General features: G+C 41.9%; 1 protein-coding gene across 1 annotated transcript in view; it reads left to right on the forward strand.

Moving 5' to 3' along the window:
* plxdc2b (plexin domain containing 2b) overlaps nt 1-21425 on the forward strand; it is a 97879-nt gene that overhangs the window by 38456 nt on the left and 37998 nt on the right. The window contains exons 2-4 of the mRNA XM_083901416.1: nt 4273-4541; nt 15769-15915; nt 20435-20504. Of these exons, the coding sequence (XP_083757542.1) occupies nt 4273-4541; nt 15769-15915; nt 20435-20504 (486 nt within the window). The remainder of the gene's footprint in view (nt 1-4272; nt 4542-15768; nt 15916-20434; nt 20505-21425) is intronic.

Raw genomic sequence — 21425 nt, forward strand, 5'->3', positions numbered from 1 at the left:
GGGATAGATTTTCTCCACTGGAATGTGGGTTAGAGGCGATTCTCACAAAGTATACGCATCTGTTTTCTTACAAATGTGCATATTTACGTGATCGGTTTTATAAACTTGTCGAGCTTCGAATGTTTTAAGTGATGTAAAAACACATTCGGATCCAGTGTCCACGTAATATTAATCCTCTACAAATTGTCCAAATGTTTGGACTCGGTATGTGTTTTTGCTTCTTGGCAGACGTCTCGCTTGAAACAGTTAATCTTGGAGGAAAATATGTTCCTCATTAAAGGTCCAGTGCGTTATATTGAGATAAATCCACTGGTGAGACGACAGATTATAATAAACAGCGCACTCCTCTGTTCAATCCTCTGTTTTCCAAGCTTTTCTATTATGCGGTTGTTTTTTGCTTTTCCATTAGTGATATTACCTGGTACTTTACTTTGGTACCAGTTCTGGTGAGGTTCCAGAGAGTGTCGTCACTGGAAGAGTCACGAGCGCGACGTCCGTAGATCAACTGTAGATCAGTTAAAAAGACTTAAAAATCCTATTGCAAAGGAAAAGCCGACGTTTATTAGTAGAATCCCACCCCTTTCAGTCGTATTTCATTTCAAGTACTGAACTAATCTGTTTAATTAAAGACGCCGTATGTAAGAATGTGGCCAAAAACGGTTACTACACTCAAATTCGAAAGACCAAAGTCTTTTAGGTTTCGTTTTCTCCGCCGCTGTAGTGCAGACGTAACTGGTTGCTCGGCAGCTGAGACTCTACTGACTGCAATGATTGATAGACGGCGGTAGGTGGCGCCACATGCCAAAACATGATTTCAAAACAAATATTTTGTCTGTACTGTTGTTGTTAGTGAGTTCAGTTTGTTATATGAACATTATTCCTGAGTCTCTGTGACATATTAGGAGGATTTTATGGCAGTTGCTTTAGATTCATTACATAATGCACCTTTAAACTGATTCCAATGACGCAGTTACACCAAAAATAACTGCTTTGCTCGTCACTCGTTTGTGTGTTTGTGTCATAAAACATCCATTACCAAGAGAATCCATTAGAATAATATTTATCCTGAATTTGGCTTGTCAGATTTTCTGGCTCGTTGACAGCTCGTCAATAAACGCACACATGTGCACAGCTGTCCATGTGGAGGCTAAAACCACAACTTAAATGTGTTCCCGAAAAAGCAATTATGAATTTTTATGTTGCTTCAAGTTGGTGGTGGTTCGTTCTGCCAAAATATTTATGTTGTTTGTTCATAACTACACACAGATTTCTAACTCTTAACTGTTCATAATCAGACTCCAAACACGACGATATTCCTTAAACTGACCGTCTTTCTGTTGCTGCACCTACACTCTGTCCTTTTTTTTTTGTTTCTGCCGTTGCTGATAAAAGTGAATCTGTTCGCCTTCACTTTAGGTGAATTAGCATCTTAAGCCTTAAAACTTGCCCTTCTTTCTCTTCCTTTTCGGAGAACCACTGGTCGGGTGCCCAGAAATAGCAGGAGGAGGAGAAGAGAGGACGACAAGGAGAAGGAAATGTGAGCGTGAGAGAGAAGAGAGAGGAGAGACAGCGGGGCGGAAAACGTGCCCTGCTATTTAAACCCAGTGACCTCGGTGTCATAAAAGAGAACCAACACATAGTAATAAAAGGAAATCAGCAGTTTTCACTGTCCTGGAGCAGAGATCATTTGCATACCTGCACCATTTCGTTTGGAAGGACAGCTATGAAAATGAAGTTTATGACTCATTTGAGTCAGGATCAGCGGGAGCTTATGTGAGCAAAGCTGAACATGAGCTTCAAGACGGGGGAAACAAATCTGCACGACATCACAAGACAAATGAAAAAAAAATGACTTTCTGTTCCTTTACATTTTTGGAGATTTTATTAAAGTAACGCCATGTAGGGTTTGCTCTCAGGTTCCCCCCACAGTTGGTAAGCGGTATTGTTTGTAAGAAAAATGATGACGAAAACTGAACCCGTGGCTTGCTTTTTCAACCCAACGTATATAACCTACTGCTCATTGTATGGACGTTGTTGTGAATCACTTGATTTATGAATGGGAGGACGAGATGACTTCAATAAGGCTGCTAACTCAAATGCTCAAATGCTCTATAATCCCGTATCCGATCTCATATCCATAATGCATTAAACTATACCGTTTTGTCCCATTTGGTTTGGTTGCTTTCAAAGCCCAGCAGCGATGTTTTGAACCAACTGTAGTCGAGCAAGTGATGTCTGGCTTAGCCCAAAGCAGAGGGCATTGCAGTAGTCCAAGCGAGTTTGAATACTGCATAATAAAGTAAAGAAAAAAGTCTTTACCCATAAGATAAGCCTATCTCCTGATTCTCAGAGTTGCGAGGTTCGTTCCTCATCGAGGGCTGAAAATGACATTAATCAGGTCAGCCAACATAAACGCTATCATTAGTGGTGTAGCAGACTTAGACGATGCAGGAACTGCCTGCAACCATAAAACCTGCTTTACTTGGCCCGGCTTTTGTAATCAACCAAAAGGAAACAATCGGAAACCTGCGAATGTAAACAGAGTTGAGTTTTCTTGTAAGCAAATAAAAGTTGTGTTTATAGTCTCTTCTTATGCAACAACAGATATTGTGTTCCTTTTCCCAAAGGCGAACTCTCTGTAAGTGTTTTTAAATTCTGAATTGTTTACATCCGCGTGTAGTGGTTTGCAGTCTTTCTTTATTTGTCGTATGTGTGTTGAGAAGGCAAACTTATATTCTTATTTTTGGTCTCAGCCTTTTTTTTTTTGCCATATTAGTGTCTTTTAATCCAGTGGGAACTTTTTTTCAAAGAGGGAAGAAATCTTCAAAGAAAACCAAGACCTAGTGTGTTCACTTTATCAGAATGAAATATATGTACATTTTAAAGACGAAGATGAGCTTAAACTCACACCTCGAGCATTAAGACGATGACACGATTATTCACCAGCTTTGTCACTTACGACTAACGTTATTGTCTTCTAACTGCTCAACACAATGATCCAGCCGTTCGTATCCACTCGGAAGGTAACCGATTGCTTATCATGACACGGCACTTTTCACACCTTCACATCGCACTCCGTCCGTCACGGGCTCAGTTAAGGCTCAGTTAATCAAGTGGGTGTTTACATTGACTCGGTGCCATTTCTCACCTGTCGGCTGCGTCTCGTCACAGACGCTGGGATGGGATGAGATGAGATGAGATGAGATGAGATGAGATGAGATGAGATGAGATGAGATGAGATGAGATGAGATGAGATGAGATGAGATGAGATGAGATGAGATGAGATGAGATGAGATGAACTGAACGCGCGCGAGACTGCGGTCTGGTGGTTTGTGTCGCGGCTGCTGAGTCATGCTTTATGTGCATGTGTTTCAGGCAGCGAGCAACGAGGGGGAAAAGAAGTCTGCAGAGACTGTGAATGATGAGGCAGAGTCGCAAGATGAATGGCTTCAGCAGTCGCTGCCACTGTGACTTTGACGAGCGTCTTAAGTGAAAGTGAAAATCCCTCGCTCTCGCCATATTGTTGTTGTTATTACGATTGCACAAGTCACCGAGCAATTTCTTCTCTTTTGTGCCGGATCATTTGTGTGTTTTTACTCGCGCACAAAAACAGAAAAACAGCCCGAGGCTAATGCTGGAGGGGCATTAGGGGGTTAGCTCATTTTGAAAAGGTACCAGGCAATATTGCTCCATCACAAGTGCTGTGTTCTCATCTGTCCGTCTGTTTTTATGAGCATTTTTCGATTTGTGCAAACACAGAACACAAATATTGCTTTATAATTTTCACGCTCGAGGGAGGTGGAAATGTTGGCGTATCAATAAAAGGTCGACGTGAATGAGCGGCAGACGTAGTTTTTAGCAAAAATAAAAGAGGATGTCTGGAAATTTTGGCGCAGAGACATGGTGGAAAAATACCTGAGAGGAGGTTTGTGTGACCTGATTCCTCTGCAATAATGAATTGAGGCAGCAATGAAACACAATGAAACGACAGCTATTGGTGCTCTTTGTTTACCTCATCAAGTTACACCTTGTTATCCTTTCGTGGTGTCACAGATATGGGCACGACCTGCTGCTTATCTCAGCTTAAAAACATTGGAATTTGTGTTACAGGATGTATCCTTACATTGACTTTCTATGAACCTCTTTGCGTGAAAAGGTAGCTTTCCAGTTGCACTTGAACGCACCACCATTCTTGGCTTGTAACTCAGGTAATAAGTTAATTTAGCTGTGGACCATGCATTGATTTCTTCGTTTTTTCCCTCTTCCCCTCAGGCCTTTCTTACTCATACCTGGAGACGCAAGCAGGTGACGACGACGACGCAGCGGTGGACGTGAAGCTGTACAGCCACCGGTGGAGGAGATGGGTCCCTCCTAAACCTCGTAACATGGACACTAACAGAGCGAGTCAGGAACAGGATCAGGACAAGGGCCAGAACCAGAACCAGGACCAGGACCAGGATCAGGATCCTGATCTGGAAGAGCCTGAGGGGTTTCCAGGTGTGGTCTCAGCAGAGGAGGGGGACAACAGCTCCCAGATCGAGGTACGTGTACCACGCGCGACTCTCGCTCGCACAAGTTCCTGTAAATGACGGAAGAGCATTAACTCTCTAAGTTAATTGTTATTTAATTGTGTGATTTGGCTGACTTTGTGCAAACACACACACACACACACACACACACACACACACACACATATTGTCTTCCCACACAGGCTTTTTGCCTCATTAGATCTCTTCTGAAGTGCAGCGATGCAGCTTGATTTCTCATTAGTCTGAAATCACAGTTACCATTATACTATACTATACTATACTATACTGTAAGTCGCTGCCATCCATCCCATAATGCACGACTTGCGCGACGTGATTCACGTTTCATAGCTGAGTGGTTCCTAGACTTATGCTGCCGGCCATTACATGAGCTTGGCTTGTTCCCCAAAGACCTGTTTCACACCCACCAGCATAACTCTGTCCATTTACAACCCGAGTACAATTATACTGCGGGGCCTGACATGAGGTCACATTTGTCCCCCCGAAGAGGTCCCATTGAAGATAAACTCTGCACAGATTCATGAAAAAATCATTCCAATGATCCAGAACCAGTAAGAACTGTGTGGGTTTCACAGGGGGCTTTAAAAATGTTGGATTTTATGGTCCCTTTTAAAAGTCCTGGCGACATGATTCATGTTCCAGTCCAAACTTTTAATATAGGCCGACAACACACAGCAGCACAGCCGCTGTAAAGTGACCACTCCTGCTTCTGCCCTCAGTCCAAAAACACCATGTGAATAAGAAATTGATGTTTTTCTCTGCGTGTTGGCTCCCCGTTTTCTTCCTCTCGTCTTATGGGATTAGCGTCACTGACCCTCAAAGGATAAGCAGTATAGATAATGGATGGATGGACATTTTGTTAACATAATGCTAACGGACAGTTTGCTGTCCTGGATTATAGATCAGTCTTATTATGGCGGTCTGGACGACTGCAGCTAAACAACTGCAATTACGCGATAAACCTTCAAGCCAACGTAACTAAATGGAATGATTTGATAAAATCAGCTGTGGCTAAAAATACTCCTTGATCACTTCCTTGGAGCGATTATAAATCTCCTTTGTGTTAAGTGATGAAAAATATGTCTGGTAGAGGCCTCGGGATGTCGGGATTGATATTAGATATGACATCACGCTCAGCCCTCAGGTGTTCATCCGGAGCCTCTTAAACGCGACCTTGGAGAGACCAATGAATCCATCGTCTCGCATTTACAGTGAGGAGAATCTGCTGGAGATTTACGCCTGTTCCCGTGTTTGTGTGTGTGTGTGTGTGTGTATGTAAATAAAAAGGCATCAACCGCGTCTCTTGTTGTGGCTCCTGGGCCGGCGCGCAGCACTGAGGCGTTCAGTCAAAGTGATGGCGGCGGCCCGGGGTTTAGACAGATCGTTAACTTTTCCCGTGGCTTCTAATCATTTCGGGCTCACAGTGTCGCGTCTCTCAGCGAGGAGGGTGGGAGCAGCTTTGATCATGAACCGTAAAAACACACACGCACACACACACGCAAACCCCATGGAGATGCACATACACCACTTCAATGTTCATACACGTGTAGCGATTCTTCTTCGGTTGACTTTCATTCATTTGGAGTGCCTAAACAAAGCCTTATCCTGACCCGAACTTTAGAGCTCCAGGATCCTGATCCTGATCCTGGCCCTGGTCCTCTGTTAGTGTCCATGTTACGAGGTTTAGGAGGGACCCATCTCCTCTGTGTATCTGCATCATTACCTCGTTTATGAAGCCCTAAAGTTTCGAAACAAACACTTCAGCCACAGCTGAGAACACTGGGTTATATTGTATTCTCGGGCTCTGCAAGCGCTCTGAAAAAGCCTTGAATCGTGACGTAAGGATCCCATCTCCTGAACTGTGGATACTCCTGCTCCGCACTACACTCTTTGAAATAAAAGTGCTAAGTTGAACCGTATAAGGTTCTTCGGCTTGTCCTCATAGGAGAACCCTTTTTGCCTCCAGGTAGAACCTTTTTATGAAGGTTCCACCTGGAATCCTTTTGGAGGGTTGCACCAAGAACCCTTTTAAAACCCTTTATTCAGGAAAGGGGTTTTAAAGGGTTCTCTGGATCAAAATGGAACCATTAGTGTTACCAAGAACCCTTGAAAAACCCTTTCTTCGGGAAAGGGTTTTTCAGAAGCAAATGGTTCCAGGTAGAACTTCAGCCCTTGTAGAAGGACCATTTTGGAACCCTTAATTCTAAGAGTGTAGTCCGGGCACATCCAGTTGCGTACATTGAACCACAGAAGAAGAAGAACGTCGGTTGTGGAGGTGTTTCACTTGCGACGGTGTCTTCTGACTCTGTGTCCGACTCGGGGTCAAAGTCATAAAAGGGACTGCTGCGGGGAGTCGTGAAGAAGCTATTTTTAAACACTGTTAAAACAATGTTTTGATAATGAGTAGCAGTGCATCCACCGTTCCAGAGGGGGGAGCTGTGCTTCTGAGAGCGGGTGTGCTGAATATACTGGCCAATCACAAGACAGTCTGTCTTCTGGGTGAGAGAGTTGAGTCTCAAATCTCGCGGCTGGGAAACACCGTCAGAAAAGAGGATTTCTATCAGCTCGTTTACAGCAACTAGGAGGTTTTTGACCATATAAACAAGTTAATGAATGTAAGTAGACCTCCATAACTAACATATATGTGCAACAGGACCACTCTATGTGAAAAAGCCCTGAACAGGGGATTGTTAAGAGATCCTGTCAGGACTCGGCATTGGCTCCCGTTAATTTGAACCACTTAACCTTAACTTACCCACGATTGCCATCCTCTCTCTTAAGGTTCTACCTCATAAGGACCAGGCTTTTGACGACCGGTCCTGAAGATGTCAGTGTGAAAAAGGTCACGCACGCAATCACAATCCTTTATTTTCAGGAGACGGCAGCAGCAGCAGCAGAGGTGACTGGTTTTACATTCTGTCTTTTTATTTTAATGAGAAAGCTTTAACCGAGGGAGGAAGAAAAGAGCAGGAGGAACCGCCTCCCCTCTAAATGACAAACTATGCCCTTCGACACTTTCACCCAGCCGTATATCACCAATCTGTGAAGGCGAACACATTCCAGGACTTATTTTGTGCCGCGATTTATGTCTGAACACACCTGTTTCCCAACAACCCTCCTTTTGTCTGCGCCGGCGAGTGATCTGCGAGCGTCTTTCCTGTACAGAAAAATGACAGCCTCATAATTACAGCGTGTCATGTGGCTCTAGAGCGATGTTCGGGATTAACATATGACATTATCACACGTCCTAAATGCTACGTCCAGATCCCTCCTTTTTAGAAATGAAGAAGTCTTTGTTTTGAGTTCAGCCTTGCTCGGGTTAACTGGTGTCATAACCATAATAGTCCCCCCCCCCCCGACAACAGATTTATCTCACTTCAACGTGTACGTTTATAACAGCGGCCTCAGCGACAGACTGCGCGACGCCCCCGGAATGACTGCGAAGCTGTATCTCTGCCTGCATCGTTAACCCAGAGTAATGATGTCGGCGTAAGGTATTCTCAGGTCGCTGTGAGGTAGAATGAGGTCTGAACAACAGAACCCTGCCTGTTTTTGTTCAGCACGTCGGGCGTCGGCGCTTGTCTGGACACGTTGTCAGAAAAAGGTCTGCGGAAACTGTTTGTTATCTGGTTCGTTTCGCAAGCAGTTTGTCAAACACACTCGGGGTCGTCCTGCGAGAGTTCTTGTCAGGTGGTGAGAGAGCTGCGATGTTTTTGTTTAGCATTAGCATAATGAAAAGGCACAACACTCTGTGGAGTCAAGCGAGGATAGTGTGTTTTCTGAGTGGATAAAGGATCCGGCTGCTGGATTGGACTAAATCAATGTCAGTCAACACCAAAATGTTCTACCTAAACCTGGACCAACTTACAACTCACCATCATGTCGTCCATTGTTTTGTCAACTGCTGTTTTGAAGCTTCAATATTTCACACAGCACTATGTTGGAAATTTGTTTTGGGAAAAAAGCATTATACGGCCTTCCATAGCACATCCACCCATACCTGCACCCACTGGAAGATATAGTCCTTAAATGTAATTTGACAAATAATGAGTAAGCTGAAACTTGTGATTAAACACTAAAACTACAGCCCATGATCCCTTATGGACATGACTCACGGCTCAAGTCCTGTCACTGAAGCAGTCGCAGCGTTCTCTGTCGTAACCGGACGCTACAAATCGCCGACAGCGATTTGTGAAATTGAACTTTTGGGAACATCGCTGGTTACACTTCAAAAAGGGGCATGATGTCATCGCTCACCGAATCCTTTTGCAGTGTGAAAGTACCAAGTAAATATTAAGTTAAATGGACTCTTTTAGAGTTACTTTTACTATGCTATACTATATACTATAACATCAGGAAAATGCAGTGTAACGCCATCTATATTCCCCAAATAATAACAAAAGTAAAGAATTGTATTGAATCTGTCGCTACAAACAGCAAAGCTATGAATAATCGAGGCACATCACTAACATGTGCTGTGCTTTATCCTCTATTTCCTTCTAAATCTGTCACTAATTGACAAAATTGACATCACGATCTATTGAAGACGACCTGGAACCTTTTCCCTGAGATATAAAAACACCGGCTAGAAACTAGTACAGCAGGCTCGTGTACCGATGTCTGTGTCTATTCTGTGTGTATTTGTCATTTTTACCGTGACACAAACGGCACCGTTTACATGAACTGTGCACTAGAGCTCAGGTCTTCATCCAAACAGCGAGGTCTTCATCAAACGGAAAGGTTAAAACAGACTCGAGTAAAACATCCCTTCTTGTATTTTCCTTCCTTCAGCTGCGTCTGAGCACATAAATTAAACGGCGTACCGAGTCCCGACTCGTCGCGTCGTAAAGCTCTTTGGGGTTCCCTTGTTGTCGTCTTCCTTATTTCCCCCCACGTCGACACCTGCGCCGCGTGAGATATCGCTCCTGCACGCCACAGCGCGTCGCCACGGCGTTATGACTTAAAGCATCGAGGAGGATCCGCTACAGCTGTTAGGTTAGGGTTCTCTTTATGAGGAGTGTAAATAAACACACACACACACACGTGTCGACGGCGTTTGGCAGCTACCCTGGGTGATAAAATGTACACGACAACGCTGCGAGTGGAGACGCATAACTCCTCGTGTTCCCTTTTGGAATGATGTCTACATTTTTGATGGTGTCACTTTCAAGCGTCTTGATCATCTAACCACCGTCAGACGTGTGAGGCTGCCAGTGACAACACTGGTGTTTGGGAGGTCGCTCCATCCTCCTCCTCCTCCTCCTCCTCCTCCTGCTGCTGCTGCTGCTGCTGTGTTTGTCTAAGACTTCCTTTGATATGAAGTGATGGGGGTGTGTGGTGGTTTAAAGGAGATAGTTGTTACTGGAAATGTGGAGGTTTCTGAGAGTTTACAGCTGTGGGAGGAGGCTCTTCATGCACAGCTTGCTCATTTTTGTCGCTTCATTTAATTCCCAGCGCCCCGTTTTGCACTTAACGCACTCTGAGTTGGAGGCGATGCAAATGGGGTTTATTTCCTTTTTATTTGTTTGTCAAGTTTTACAAAAGAAAATGTCATTCATGCTGCTACTGCTACAGCTCAGACACAGACGAACTTGTCGAAACTTCATCTCGCAGCAGGGAAAAATTGTTGTTTCTCTCAGTTGACTCTCAGAGAGACGGATGGACGGTGGCCTTGGGAATATTTGTTGACTTCCACGTTGAGGAATTTCACTATTAAGCACAAGCAGATGCACAAAGTCTGTCCGTCTGGCACAGCTGCAGTATTAAAGGCGCCATATGTAAGAATGTGGCCACAAACGGTTACTACATTCAAATTAAAAATACCGAGGTCTCGTAGATTTCGTTTTTTGACGTGACTGGCAACCCGTGGTTGCTCGGCAGCTGTGGCTCTACTGACTGCAATGATTGGTAGACGGCGGTAGGTGGCGCCACATGCCAAAACATGATTTCAAAACATAAACATGATTTGCAGTCTGCAAAATATATTTTTTAATGCAAATATTTTGGCTGAACTGTTGTTGTTGGTGAGTTCAGTTTGTTATATGAACATTATTCCTGAGTCTCTGTGACATATTAGGAGGATTTTATGGCCGGTTGTTTTAGATTTATTACGTAATGCACCTTTAACTGAGCATTAACTGAGATAGGAGACATAAATTATAAACCAGAACTCTTATTTTTATTGTATTTTCAAAAGTTTGTTTTATTTATTTATAAATTCATTTTTGAATCCACATTAAACAGTTTTATTGTAGGCGCAGGAGGTAACGGCACAACTTTCCGAAATTAGCCTTTGAAACATAAACAGTTAGGACACATTTCTGCTCTTATTTGCTATTATAGGCAGCACTAATTTAACAACAATTAGCTCATTGTTTGATTTGTCGATCCATAGAAAATTATTAGAAAATACAGCCAGAATAAACAAACAGTATTTCACGACTTTACTCTTATATTTGGTTTTCTGTTTCGCAAGTCTGCTGACTTTCATTTTCGGGTCAAATCCAGTTCATGTTTCTTTCTTAAACCTGTTTCATTCAGGCCAGGTGTTATGTTACGATATGGTTCTTGGATCAAGTCCATTATTTTGGGGATTTTACACTAAGGATTGAGGATTCTGCTGCAGCTCAGACCAGGACGTGGACATTCACGTTTCGGCGAAGCAGAGCAAAGCGAGTAATGGATCACAGACATTATCAGCTGATGAGTGATGCCTTTTTCCAAACACAGTACAGTCTCACTCAAATGTGTAATCTCCGTCTTTGGAAAATCGAGTCTGGCTGACGAGCGGCTTTATCCCAACACACTGGAGCATTTACTTAAAGCCCGAGTGGTTCTTCTCGCTCTGCGTCCACGAACCATTATTTTCTCAGGGGGATAGAATCGTAGTAGATTGCGAGGATTAAACTTTTCAGGGTACTTTTCCTCTATTTTTCTGACAGCGAGTCACTCCTCAGTTGCAGCGTTAACGCGCGTCTTCGTTTCCCTGAAGTAAAACACCCAGAATAATCGAATGAAGGTGAAGCAACGATTTCCTTTCACACAGAGTTTCTCTCTTATTAAGACCCACTGGTCTCATCCACGTCTCAGGATAAAGAAATATTGACGTGACTCGGGCAGAAATGAAAGCGGTGCTTTTTCCAACGCAGAATGTGATCTATAATCACCTTTAATCTTCCCCCCGTCCTCCTTTTTTTAAGTGTATCAGTTTATGAATGAAGGAAGGACACATGCAAATGGGACGGCGTTCCCCTTCTGCAGCTGACTGGCAAGGTTACATTTTCTCTCCTTAGCTGAATCCTCGCTCATTTCGTCATTTCGTGGCCATCAATCTTTCTCGTTTTGCTCTCCTCGGAGATTTTCAGTGCAGCTCAGGCATTTCCTCTCCAGTGAAGTCTTCGAGGGTCAATGTGATCTTATTCCACTGAAGTATCTCTGTGTCTGATAAGGATTGACACGTAAAAAAGTGTTTAAAATGTAGGAAAATGACTGTTCTACTCGATCAGATGTCACTATATGGTCAAATGTGGTTAAAATATAAACCTTTTCATATACAAGATATATGGGCACTCTTATTATCATGCACAATGTTTAATAACTCATCATATGTTCCTCTTTTTATTGTGAAAATGTAGTTTACAGATCAGTCAATCTGATTTAAAACACTGGGTTTTACAGCCACTTTATTAGGTACACCTGATCAACCTGTTCTTAATGCAAAATATCCAATCAGCCAATCACGTGGCAGCACCTCAGGTCATTTAGGCATGTAGACATGGTCAAGACGACCTGCTGAAGGTCAAACCGAGCATCAGAATGGGCAAGAAAGGTCATTTAAGTGATGTGGCTCCGTTGATGTATTAAGAAACTGTGAAAAAGTGAAAATATCCACTAAGAAGCTGCTGTTTGATCAAAAAAAATGTCTTGTTGATGCCTGAGGCAAATGCCCGCACTGGTTTCAAACGACAGAAAGACAACAGTAGCATTAACACAACACTCAATACAACAAAAACAAGTACAAACCTTGAGCACCAGGCGTTGAGTTCATCTGATTTGTCTTAAATAACCCTCATGTTTTCCACCCTGTAAGGCAAACGTGCATAAGAGGAAAAATGTGTCATGAAGTTATTTTTCTCCCAATGCCACCCAGTGAGTCATCTCTTAATTGTGTTTTTGTGTTTTTGCTGCTGTTGTCTGTCGTTTGCTAATGATAATAAAGAAAGTGCTGACAGTGCGACACAATTACATTGCTCAACGGTACAGAGTCAGCTATTTGAGGGTCATAATTGCTTGGATGATGACATTTTACACTGTTTACAAGTGGGCAAATTAATGCCCAAATACAATTGGTCATTAATGTAACGCAGATATATCCCGACTACTAAACTGTAATTGCGAGATGATGTGGGCACAGTGCCAAACCCTACACTACACTGTATTGTTGTTTTTATTCTCGGTTTGAATTGGAATGTTTATTTTCGACGGGCGTCATGGACGTGTTTACTGGAGTGTGACGGCAAGAATGTTGTTTGTTTCAAATTCTGAGGCGACCAGGTGAGGGTTTGTGGGTTTTCTCTCTCTCAGGCCAAAGACGTGCAGGTTGGGTTTCGGTTTATCGGCTTTGTGTCTTAATTGTAGGTATGAATGAGTGTAAATGGTGGTTTGTCTTTTGTATTACTCCATTTAAACCTGTTTAAACAGGTTTTTTGACCAGTGGGAATGTGTTTAACTGGCATTCACTGAAGGGTTCTATGACACCGAACACCTTGTTTTTGTGCGTTTAATATCTCTCTTCAGCTTGATATCTTTTATTATTTCCTCACAACTCGATAGATCGAAAGATTCATAGTGCAAGTACACTCTTAGAAATAAGGGTTCCAAAAGGGTCCTTCTACAAGGGCTGAGGTTCTACCTGGAATCATTTGCTTCTGAAAAACCCTTTCCCGAAAAAAGGGTTTTTCAAGGGTTCTTGGTGACACTAATGGTTCCAGTAAGAACTATTTTGATCCAGAGAACCCTTTAAAACCCCTTTCCTGAATAAAGGGTTATAAAAGGGTTCATGGTGGAACCCTCCAAAAGGGTTCCAGGTGGAAACTTTATAAAAAGGTTCTACCTGGAATCAAAAAGGGTTCTCCTATGAGGACAAGACAAAGGACCTTAAATGGTTCTACTTAGCACTTTTATTTCTAACAGTGTAGAGCGGCAACTAACCATTATTTTTCATATTTGATTAATCTTTGGATTATTTTCTCTATCAATCGAGTAATAATTTTGGCCATAAAATGTCAGAAAATGTTGAAAAATATTGATTGGTGTTCGTCAAACCTGGAAATGACGATGTTCTCGAATGTCTCGTTTTGTCCGCGAACGGAAAATGATTCCGTTTTAATGATTTCTTTGTTATGTGGAGCAAAGAAACACAGAAAATATTCACATTTAAGAAGCTAAAACAATCAGAAATCTTGTTTTAATCATGAAAAAAGCTTCAACTTCGGCTCCTTTGGTGTTTTTTTTGTCTTCCTCAGACAAACCACTGACACTCGGAATGGTGTTAATGACCTGTTTCTGCAGGTTCACACGGTATCACAAATCCCACATAAACCGAGCCAATTTCAGTGTGAAAGAGGCTTATGTTTCCCTGTTGCAGGCTGGCAACCTGTCCAGGGTGTAGTCCACCTCTTGACTTCAGAACAACCCCCCTTTTTTTTTAAAGGATAAGTGAAAGAATGCATGTGTTTATTGAAATGTCCTTTTTTTATCATAGTCCACCTTTGCCAGCACCTGTAAACACTGAGCCCGTGCTAATCTCACACCATCGAGTACCACACTCCACGTACTTGCCTCGTATTGACACAAGTTTTGCACTGTGCACGATTCAAAGGAACACTCCCACAGCAGCCTCCCACTGAACCTCCATATATTTGTTTATTTTTGTGCCGTTTCTGTGGTCACGCTCCCTCCGCTCTGTTCGCTGCGCTCTCGAAAAGCCCTCGCAGACTTCATCTCTCCCACCTACACTCAGCTGGATGATGGCGCCCTGCCCATCATCTTCCCCCTTTAACCCCATGGGGAGGTGTGTGTGTGTGTGTGTGTGGGGGGGGGGCGTTGAGCAGCCAGCTGGCCTCTCTCACCTCTGTGGAGCCTTTCTCTCCCACACTTTGTCGCCACAAGTCCAAAACACATCTTGTTCTGATCAGCAGGGCGGCCTCAAAGCCTTGCATGTGTGTCTGCACCTTTTTTTTTTTTTAACAAGTGCCCTTGTTTTTCTACTTCTGAAAGTAATGTGCTGACTCAGGCTGCTGCTGCTGCTGCCCTGACACTTCTGTCTGCACTTTTAAGCGTTTGAGCGATTTGCTTCTGGCAATGTTTGTTTAAAGCTACAGAATTAATCAGAAGTAACACCACGTACATGAAATACATTTGGGGGTTTTGACATCTGTCCCTCTGAGGCTCCGTTAAGCCTGAAACATAATCTCCCTGGTTTTCCATGAGTCAATGTATTAGATTTTTTTTACTCTCAGAGCGAGCAAACTGGATTTTTGCTATAATTAATGCTCATTTTGTGTCCTTTTGACAGCAAAGAGCTGTTCCACAGAATAAAACCACTGTTACAGCTGTGAGTGAGATCACAGTCAGACATGATGTTCAGTCTGTGCTGCCTAACCAGACGAATAACATTCACTTCAACAATGAAAGCCACAGCTGTAAGGTGTCTCTCACAAGAGACGCAGAGGAAGATGATCAAGTTAGGGACGTAAGACGCGAGGAGTTCTTTTTTTGTTCCAATTCTGTACAGGAAACATAAAAGCAGACGAGTCTCTCCCACACGGCTCATAAAAGCCCACCAATGTTTCTGTTATAAAAGCTCGTGCTGACGCTGCAGTCTGGTTTTTAACAGTGAAAGAAGCTGATTGGCTTCTCTGTTTTTATTGTTTGATGAGGAGACTTCAATCCATGCACTTCCTCTGCTGGTTGGGCTGTGATGGTAAATGGTGAATGAATAAAAAGGATGTGGGGAAATGTAAACACAGCACATTATAAATGAAATGGGATTCAACATTTAATTTCTTATCGAAAGACTCCACTTACTTACCGGGTTTTCCACGCCAAGTATAAAGCGACAAGATTTTGGAGCGATTTCAACGATGAATTCCATTTTGGCGAACAGCAGTTTTAGGCATGAATATTCGTTTATATTCTTTATTCTGTGTTTTTTTTACAGGAGGACACAGACCACAACTACTACACATCGAAAACATATGGGCCGTCGGATTCGATGAGCAAAGACCTGTGGGTGAACATCGAGGAGATGGACAAGGGGAAAGTGAAGATCCACGGCATTCTGTCCAACACACACAGACAAGCGGCGGTAAGCAGGGCGGCCCATTCACTCCGAGCTGGGTTCAAGAGCTCAGTCGCTGTTTTGAAAGCTGCGGATGTGGACTTTGTGTCTTGGCAAATATTTTCTTTTCATTTCACTTAATGTACGTTCATGAACTCTAAATCTGGATCCACTGAATTTTATCTTTTCATAGATGTAAACACACACTTATATTGTCTTATACCCACCTCCACAATCTGGTTTGGTCCAAAAATGAACAGCTATACCCTTTGAAAAATTGTCTCGACATCCTCGGTGCAGGTCGATTTTTCCAAGTTCCTTTTGTGTCTATGACAAAAAAGTTTTAACAACATAAAATGACAACTCAACCATTTGGTAGAGCATGTTTTTGAAAACATAATTTGACCCTTATCAAGGCTTGTTTTTGTTGAATTAAGTTACATAATTCTGTATAACAACTCCTCTGAAGCGATAATATGTCAACAAAATAGCCTTCGAAAGTCCCGCCGATATGCGCTATCAAAGGACGAGTGAATTTTCTCTGTGTCACTTGCGGTTTGAAGGAACTCTTAAAAGGCATACTGCTCACAGACACTGTGCCATCTTGTGAATTGCACAACTACACCAAACGGTAGAGATGGCTCATTCAGGTTGTGTTCAGCTTGATGCAATTTTCAATGAGACATTGACTTTAAGTGTGGTCAACCAAATGGTTGAGTAGTACCTTAAAGGGTTAAAATGAAGACAGACCATAATGCTCCATGTTCCATTTGTCTTCTAAAAGCCAGGCTTTTATGTAATTGTTGTATGGTTTGCGTAATTAATCGCAAAATCATCTAAATCGAGTCATGACCTGTTGTGATTTCTGACTGCAGAAATTCACTGCCCCCAAATCTTGCTCCTGAGATGGCAAAAAGTTTTGTTTTTCTTTAACAGACTCTTCAAAAGTGTCAAACCATCAGGGTTTTGGTCATTTTTTTGGTGTGAAAACGGCATTTAAAGCGTCACAATGTTGGATTTCAAGCGTTAAAGGGAGTGTCTACATCACCTGCATCAGCACTACGGAACTTCTATTCATGGATCCGTGCCACAAAAGCACAAAAAACACTCTATGGCATACTTTATTGCATGTAAACATGGTTGTTAGCACTGGTTGTTATACCAAATCTCTGGGGTGAACCCGAGAGCAAAAATGATGTGTGAACATCCACAATATGATTTTTTTTTTTATCCATATAGTACAGCTCTAGATTGTAGAGCTCACATATACATACAGAACATGACGACACCAGTCAGATCAGTGATAAACTACAGGTCCTCACACGTCTTTCACTCCAGTCGGCGATGTGGGCTCAAAAAGATTGAGAAGGAAGATAAAGCCAACACTAAACGGTGGGAAAATAATGAGGTTTAAAACATTTAAACGGTAAAAATAAAAGTTTAGTACTCACCTCAGCACAAGCAGGTGACCCATGTGAAGAGCATACTGATGAAATCACACAACACAGCAGCAGCAGCATCAATGGGGCAGACTGGGGAGAGACAAAATAACAAGAAAAGGCAAAAAAAGTGAACAATAGCTGGTGAGGAGATGGAATAGAAGAGCCACATTGTGCATTCTGCTCCTCCACCTTCAGTCGTGTCATGATGGATTGAACCTCACAATGTGAGGCAACGCTCTTCTCAACAAGAGACCACGCTTTTCTGTTCAGGAGGAACGTGGAAGGTTTCTTATCAGACCTTCAAAAAGCAATAACAGCCTCTTTCACACTAAGATTAGGAATTATTTTAATCTGTTTAGAAAAAAATTCCCATTGTCTGCTGCCATGAAATGAGACGATATAAACCAAATCAATGAAACGCAATGAGTTTTGAGGAAGAAGGAAACTTTCCATCAGCCTGGTATAATGTGCATTTTCAGATTTTTGCATAAAAATACCTGAAATGGATCTGATATTATTAAAATAATGCCATTTTTTTTTCACCCCCGTAACACTTGAGGGATGTAAAAAAGGCGGTGCATCAATAAATTAGTACAATGGAAAAGGCTGATAGTGAATAAAAGAGGATGTTAAGGATGTTGGCGTCACCTACTGTTTATATCCCCAAATATCTGCTTTGCAGGAGTTGATGGAAATATATAAATTAGTGCTGTCAAACTATTAAAATATTTAATCGCAATTAATCGCACATTTTTAACTATTCTAAATGTCCCTGGATTTCTTTTTGTACCATTATTTTTCCTCATTTTAATACTCTTATCAACATAGAAAAGTGGATTGGCTTGCTTTGTGTAAATGTTATTTGCATATATTGTCATATACTGTAGTGTAGGGCTAAACAATGAATCGAAATGTATCTAAATTGCAATACAGCTTACTACAAATTCAAGACGCAATATTTATAATATAATATTTATTCAAGCCAAAATCTAATTTTAGATGAATTATTATTATACATCTTATCTACAGACTGAACCACCCTGGCAGACAAACTAATCTATGTTACAGACTAAACCTGCTGTGTGTGAGAGTAGCTGTGTATGTGTGTGTTAGAGTAGCTGTGTATGTGTGTGTGTGAGGAGCTGTGTGTGTGTGTGCGCGCTGTAGAAGGTACGAGACGTTCTCGTGTGACGTCAGAGAGGTACGTAGGTGAAGCCGGAAGTAATGTGTTCCGTGTGTTTACATTAGCGAGCCGCAGGTAAAATATCTCCGTCACTCTGCATATTTTGAGTTATTCCTCTTGTGAGAGCCGCACAATAATAGCATAGGATGTGTATCACCCCACAGTTCTGTGACTAAAGAGCCGTTCTTTAACGCGGACGAAGTCCCGTGGTTTAATGTGTTGTTGCCGTAACGAGCTAATCCGAGCTGAAGGAGCTAGCGGAGAAGCGCAAAGCGTTCGCCATCCGCTCAAAACGGAACGTTTACTCTTTATTTACGCGAGCCGACTACTCTTTGGCCGGCGTGTCTGTTGTTTTGTTTCCGGTCTAGCTAGATCCGGTGTGGTGTTGTAGTTCTAGCGTTACTAGTTGCCGCAACAGCATGTGAAAAAAAACTACAAAGTTTGCTCGGCCAAAAAGAGCGTTAATTCCGCGATAAAAAAAGAAAAGAAATTGACGCCGTTAAAATGGGTTCACGTTAACGCGTTTAACTGACAGCACTAATATAAATGTACATTTTCTTTTAAGTTTGTGTTACATTCATCTCCAGTTCCTCGTTCAAACTAAAGCAAGATGTAATCAAATGTATTGAGCGTTGTCCCAAATTATTAAAAGTAAGGTTTCATAGATAATTACTGGAGGATGATTCACCGGAAGCTGTGCCAGAATTGACATTGCTGCCACAAATGAACCAGACAAAGAAGAAATTAGAACGTTAACCTAATACCAACCAGAGCCAGAGCTGATAAAAAAAACCTGTATGCATTGCAGAGTCTGAGTCACTGAATGCCGATTAAACACATTCTCATTGGTCAAAAAAAGGTTTAAACTGGGTTTTTTTTTGACATGTGGGAACGTTTTCTAAGTGACTTTGCCAATCCAAATGGGAGATATGGAAATCTTGCCTGGATTGTAGCACGAGAAGAAGAAGAAGAAGAAGAAGAAGACGTGAAAACCATCTGTGCTGAAACTCGTCCACCGTGTCAGCGGGAATAACATTTTAAACAAATAGTTTATTATCATGGCAGTTTAAGTCCTGAGAAACTACATAAACCTCTGGATGCTGGAGCAGGATTAAGCCTCCGCGCTCCGTGCTGGCACCGCTACACTCCCGAGAATTGGCCCCCGAAGCCGGGAGAAATTTGGACGGCGAGGTCATAAAAGAAAAAAAAAAAACCAGCGGCAGAGGTCAACTTCATCACGGGATCGCACAAAAGTGGAGCTCTGGATTGGCTCGGGAGTCGTTGAGATTCACTGTGGTCTCCCGCAGGATTATTCCCCGCGGCATAATCTAGGATAACGTATAAAAGCCTCCAGTGTTTACTGTAGACTGTCTATCTCCATAACATTCTCTGACGGTGCTACAATGTTACCGTAGCAAATCCAGTGCAGGGATAAAATTACTTGCTGTTTTGTGGTGATGTGCATGAACACGCTTTGCACGCAGTGTTTTTAAAACAATCATTTTATGGTTTACAATCCAATTTATGTGTGAAAATAGAAGTGAAAGCTTTAGAATGACTATATCTACTATATATATTAAGGGCCTAAAATATCTTGTCTCAACTGTAGGAGAAATACATAACTCGTGAATTTTTAGTTGACAATATCTTTTTTTCTGTCCTCTCGTTTTAGGAGGTAATAAAAATCTGATGTAGTTTGAATATCTGACGCCGGTATTTATGATTTAAATTGACGTGTTGAGTGTTTTCCACACAGTTTCCACACACAACTGTGAAGTTGTATGCGTGTCCAGTGTTTCCCCTCTAAAATAATCATTTTTTTCACTTAAATCATGCCGTTGTTGTGTTGTGACAGTCATAACAGTCTAATCAGTCTTGTCTTTCTAATGGCGATCCTATCTGTTTTTTTCTCCCCTCACAGAGAGTTAATCTGTCCTTCGATTTCCCTTTTTATGGACATTTCCTGCGCGAAATCACCGTGGCAACTGGTGGTAAGTGAACACTGCTCTTTGACTCTGTGTTTATCCGTGTTATTACTGGATATATGCCGTATGTGCCCTGGCATATTAGACCGTACGTACACAGACTGTTTTTTTTTAGAATGCGGTGAGATTTATGAAATGAGTCTGGAGGACTGAGGCATTTATGAAATGGAGGAGACAAAGTGTGTGTGTGTGTGTGTGTGTGTGGGTGTGGGTGGGTGTGTGGGTGCATAGTTGTGTGTCTGTGGTGTACCTGCCAGTGTGATGTGGCCACAGTACAAAGAGATTCCCCTGAAGAGGGACCCAGACAATGGTTCATTTCTTCACATGTTGATCCTGGGAAACTTACGGAAGAGGATTAGGGCCACACAGGAACAAAAATATTTGAGTTCTGACTTTAGAACTCTGAGAATTCTTGAGTTTTAGTCAGAATTGGGAGTTTTAAAGACAGAAATTCTGAGAATAAAGTCAGAATTCTGAGTTTTAAAGTCAGAAATTCTAAGTTTAAAGTCAAAATTCTGAGAGTAAAGTCAGAATTCTGAGAAGAAAGCCAGAATTCTGAGTTTAAAGTCAGAAATTCTGAGAATAGTCTGAATTCTGAGTTTTAAAGTCACAAATTCTAAGTTTAAAATCTAAATTCTGAGTTTTTAAAGTCAGAATTCTTAGTTTTTAAAGTCAGAAATTCTGAGTTTAAAGTCAAAATTCTGAGAATAGTCAGAAAGAGTTTAAAGTCAGAGTTTTTTAGTTTAAAGTCAGAATTCTGAGTTTAAAGTCAGAAAGAGTTTAAAGTCAGAATTTCTTAGTTTAAAGTCAGAATTCTGAGTTTAAAGTCAGAAAGAGTTTAAAGTCAGAGTTTTTTAGTTTAAAGTCAGAATTCTGAGTTTAAAGTCAGAAAGAGTTTAAAGTCAGAATTTCTTAGTTTAAAGTCTG

Source organism: Microchirus variegatus (genome assembly GCF_963457635.1).
Source record: "Microchirus variegatus genome assembly, chromosome: 15".
Lineage (NCBI taxonomy): Eukaryota > Metazoa > Chordata > Actinopteri > Pleuronectiformes > Soleidae > Microchirus > Microchirus variegatus.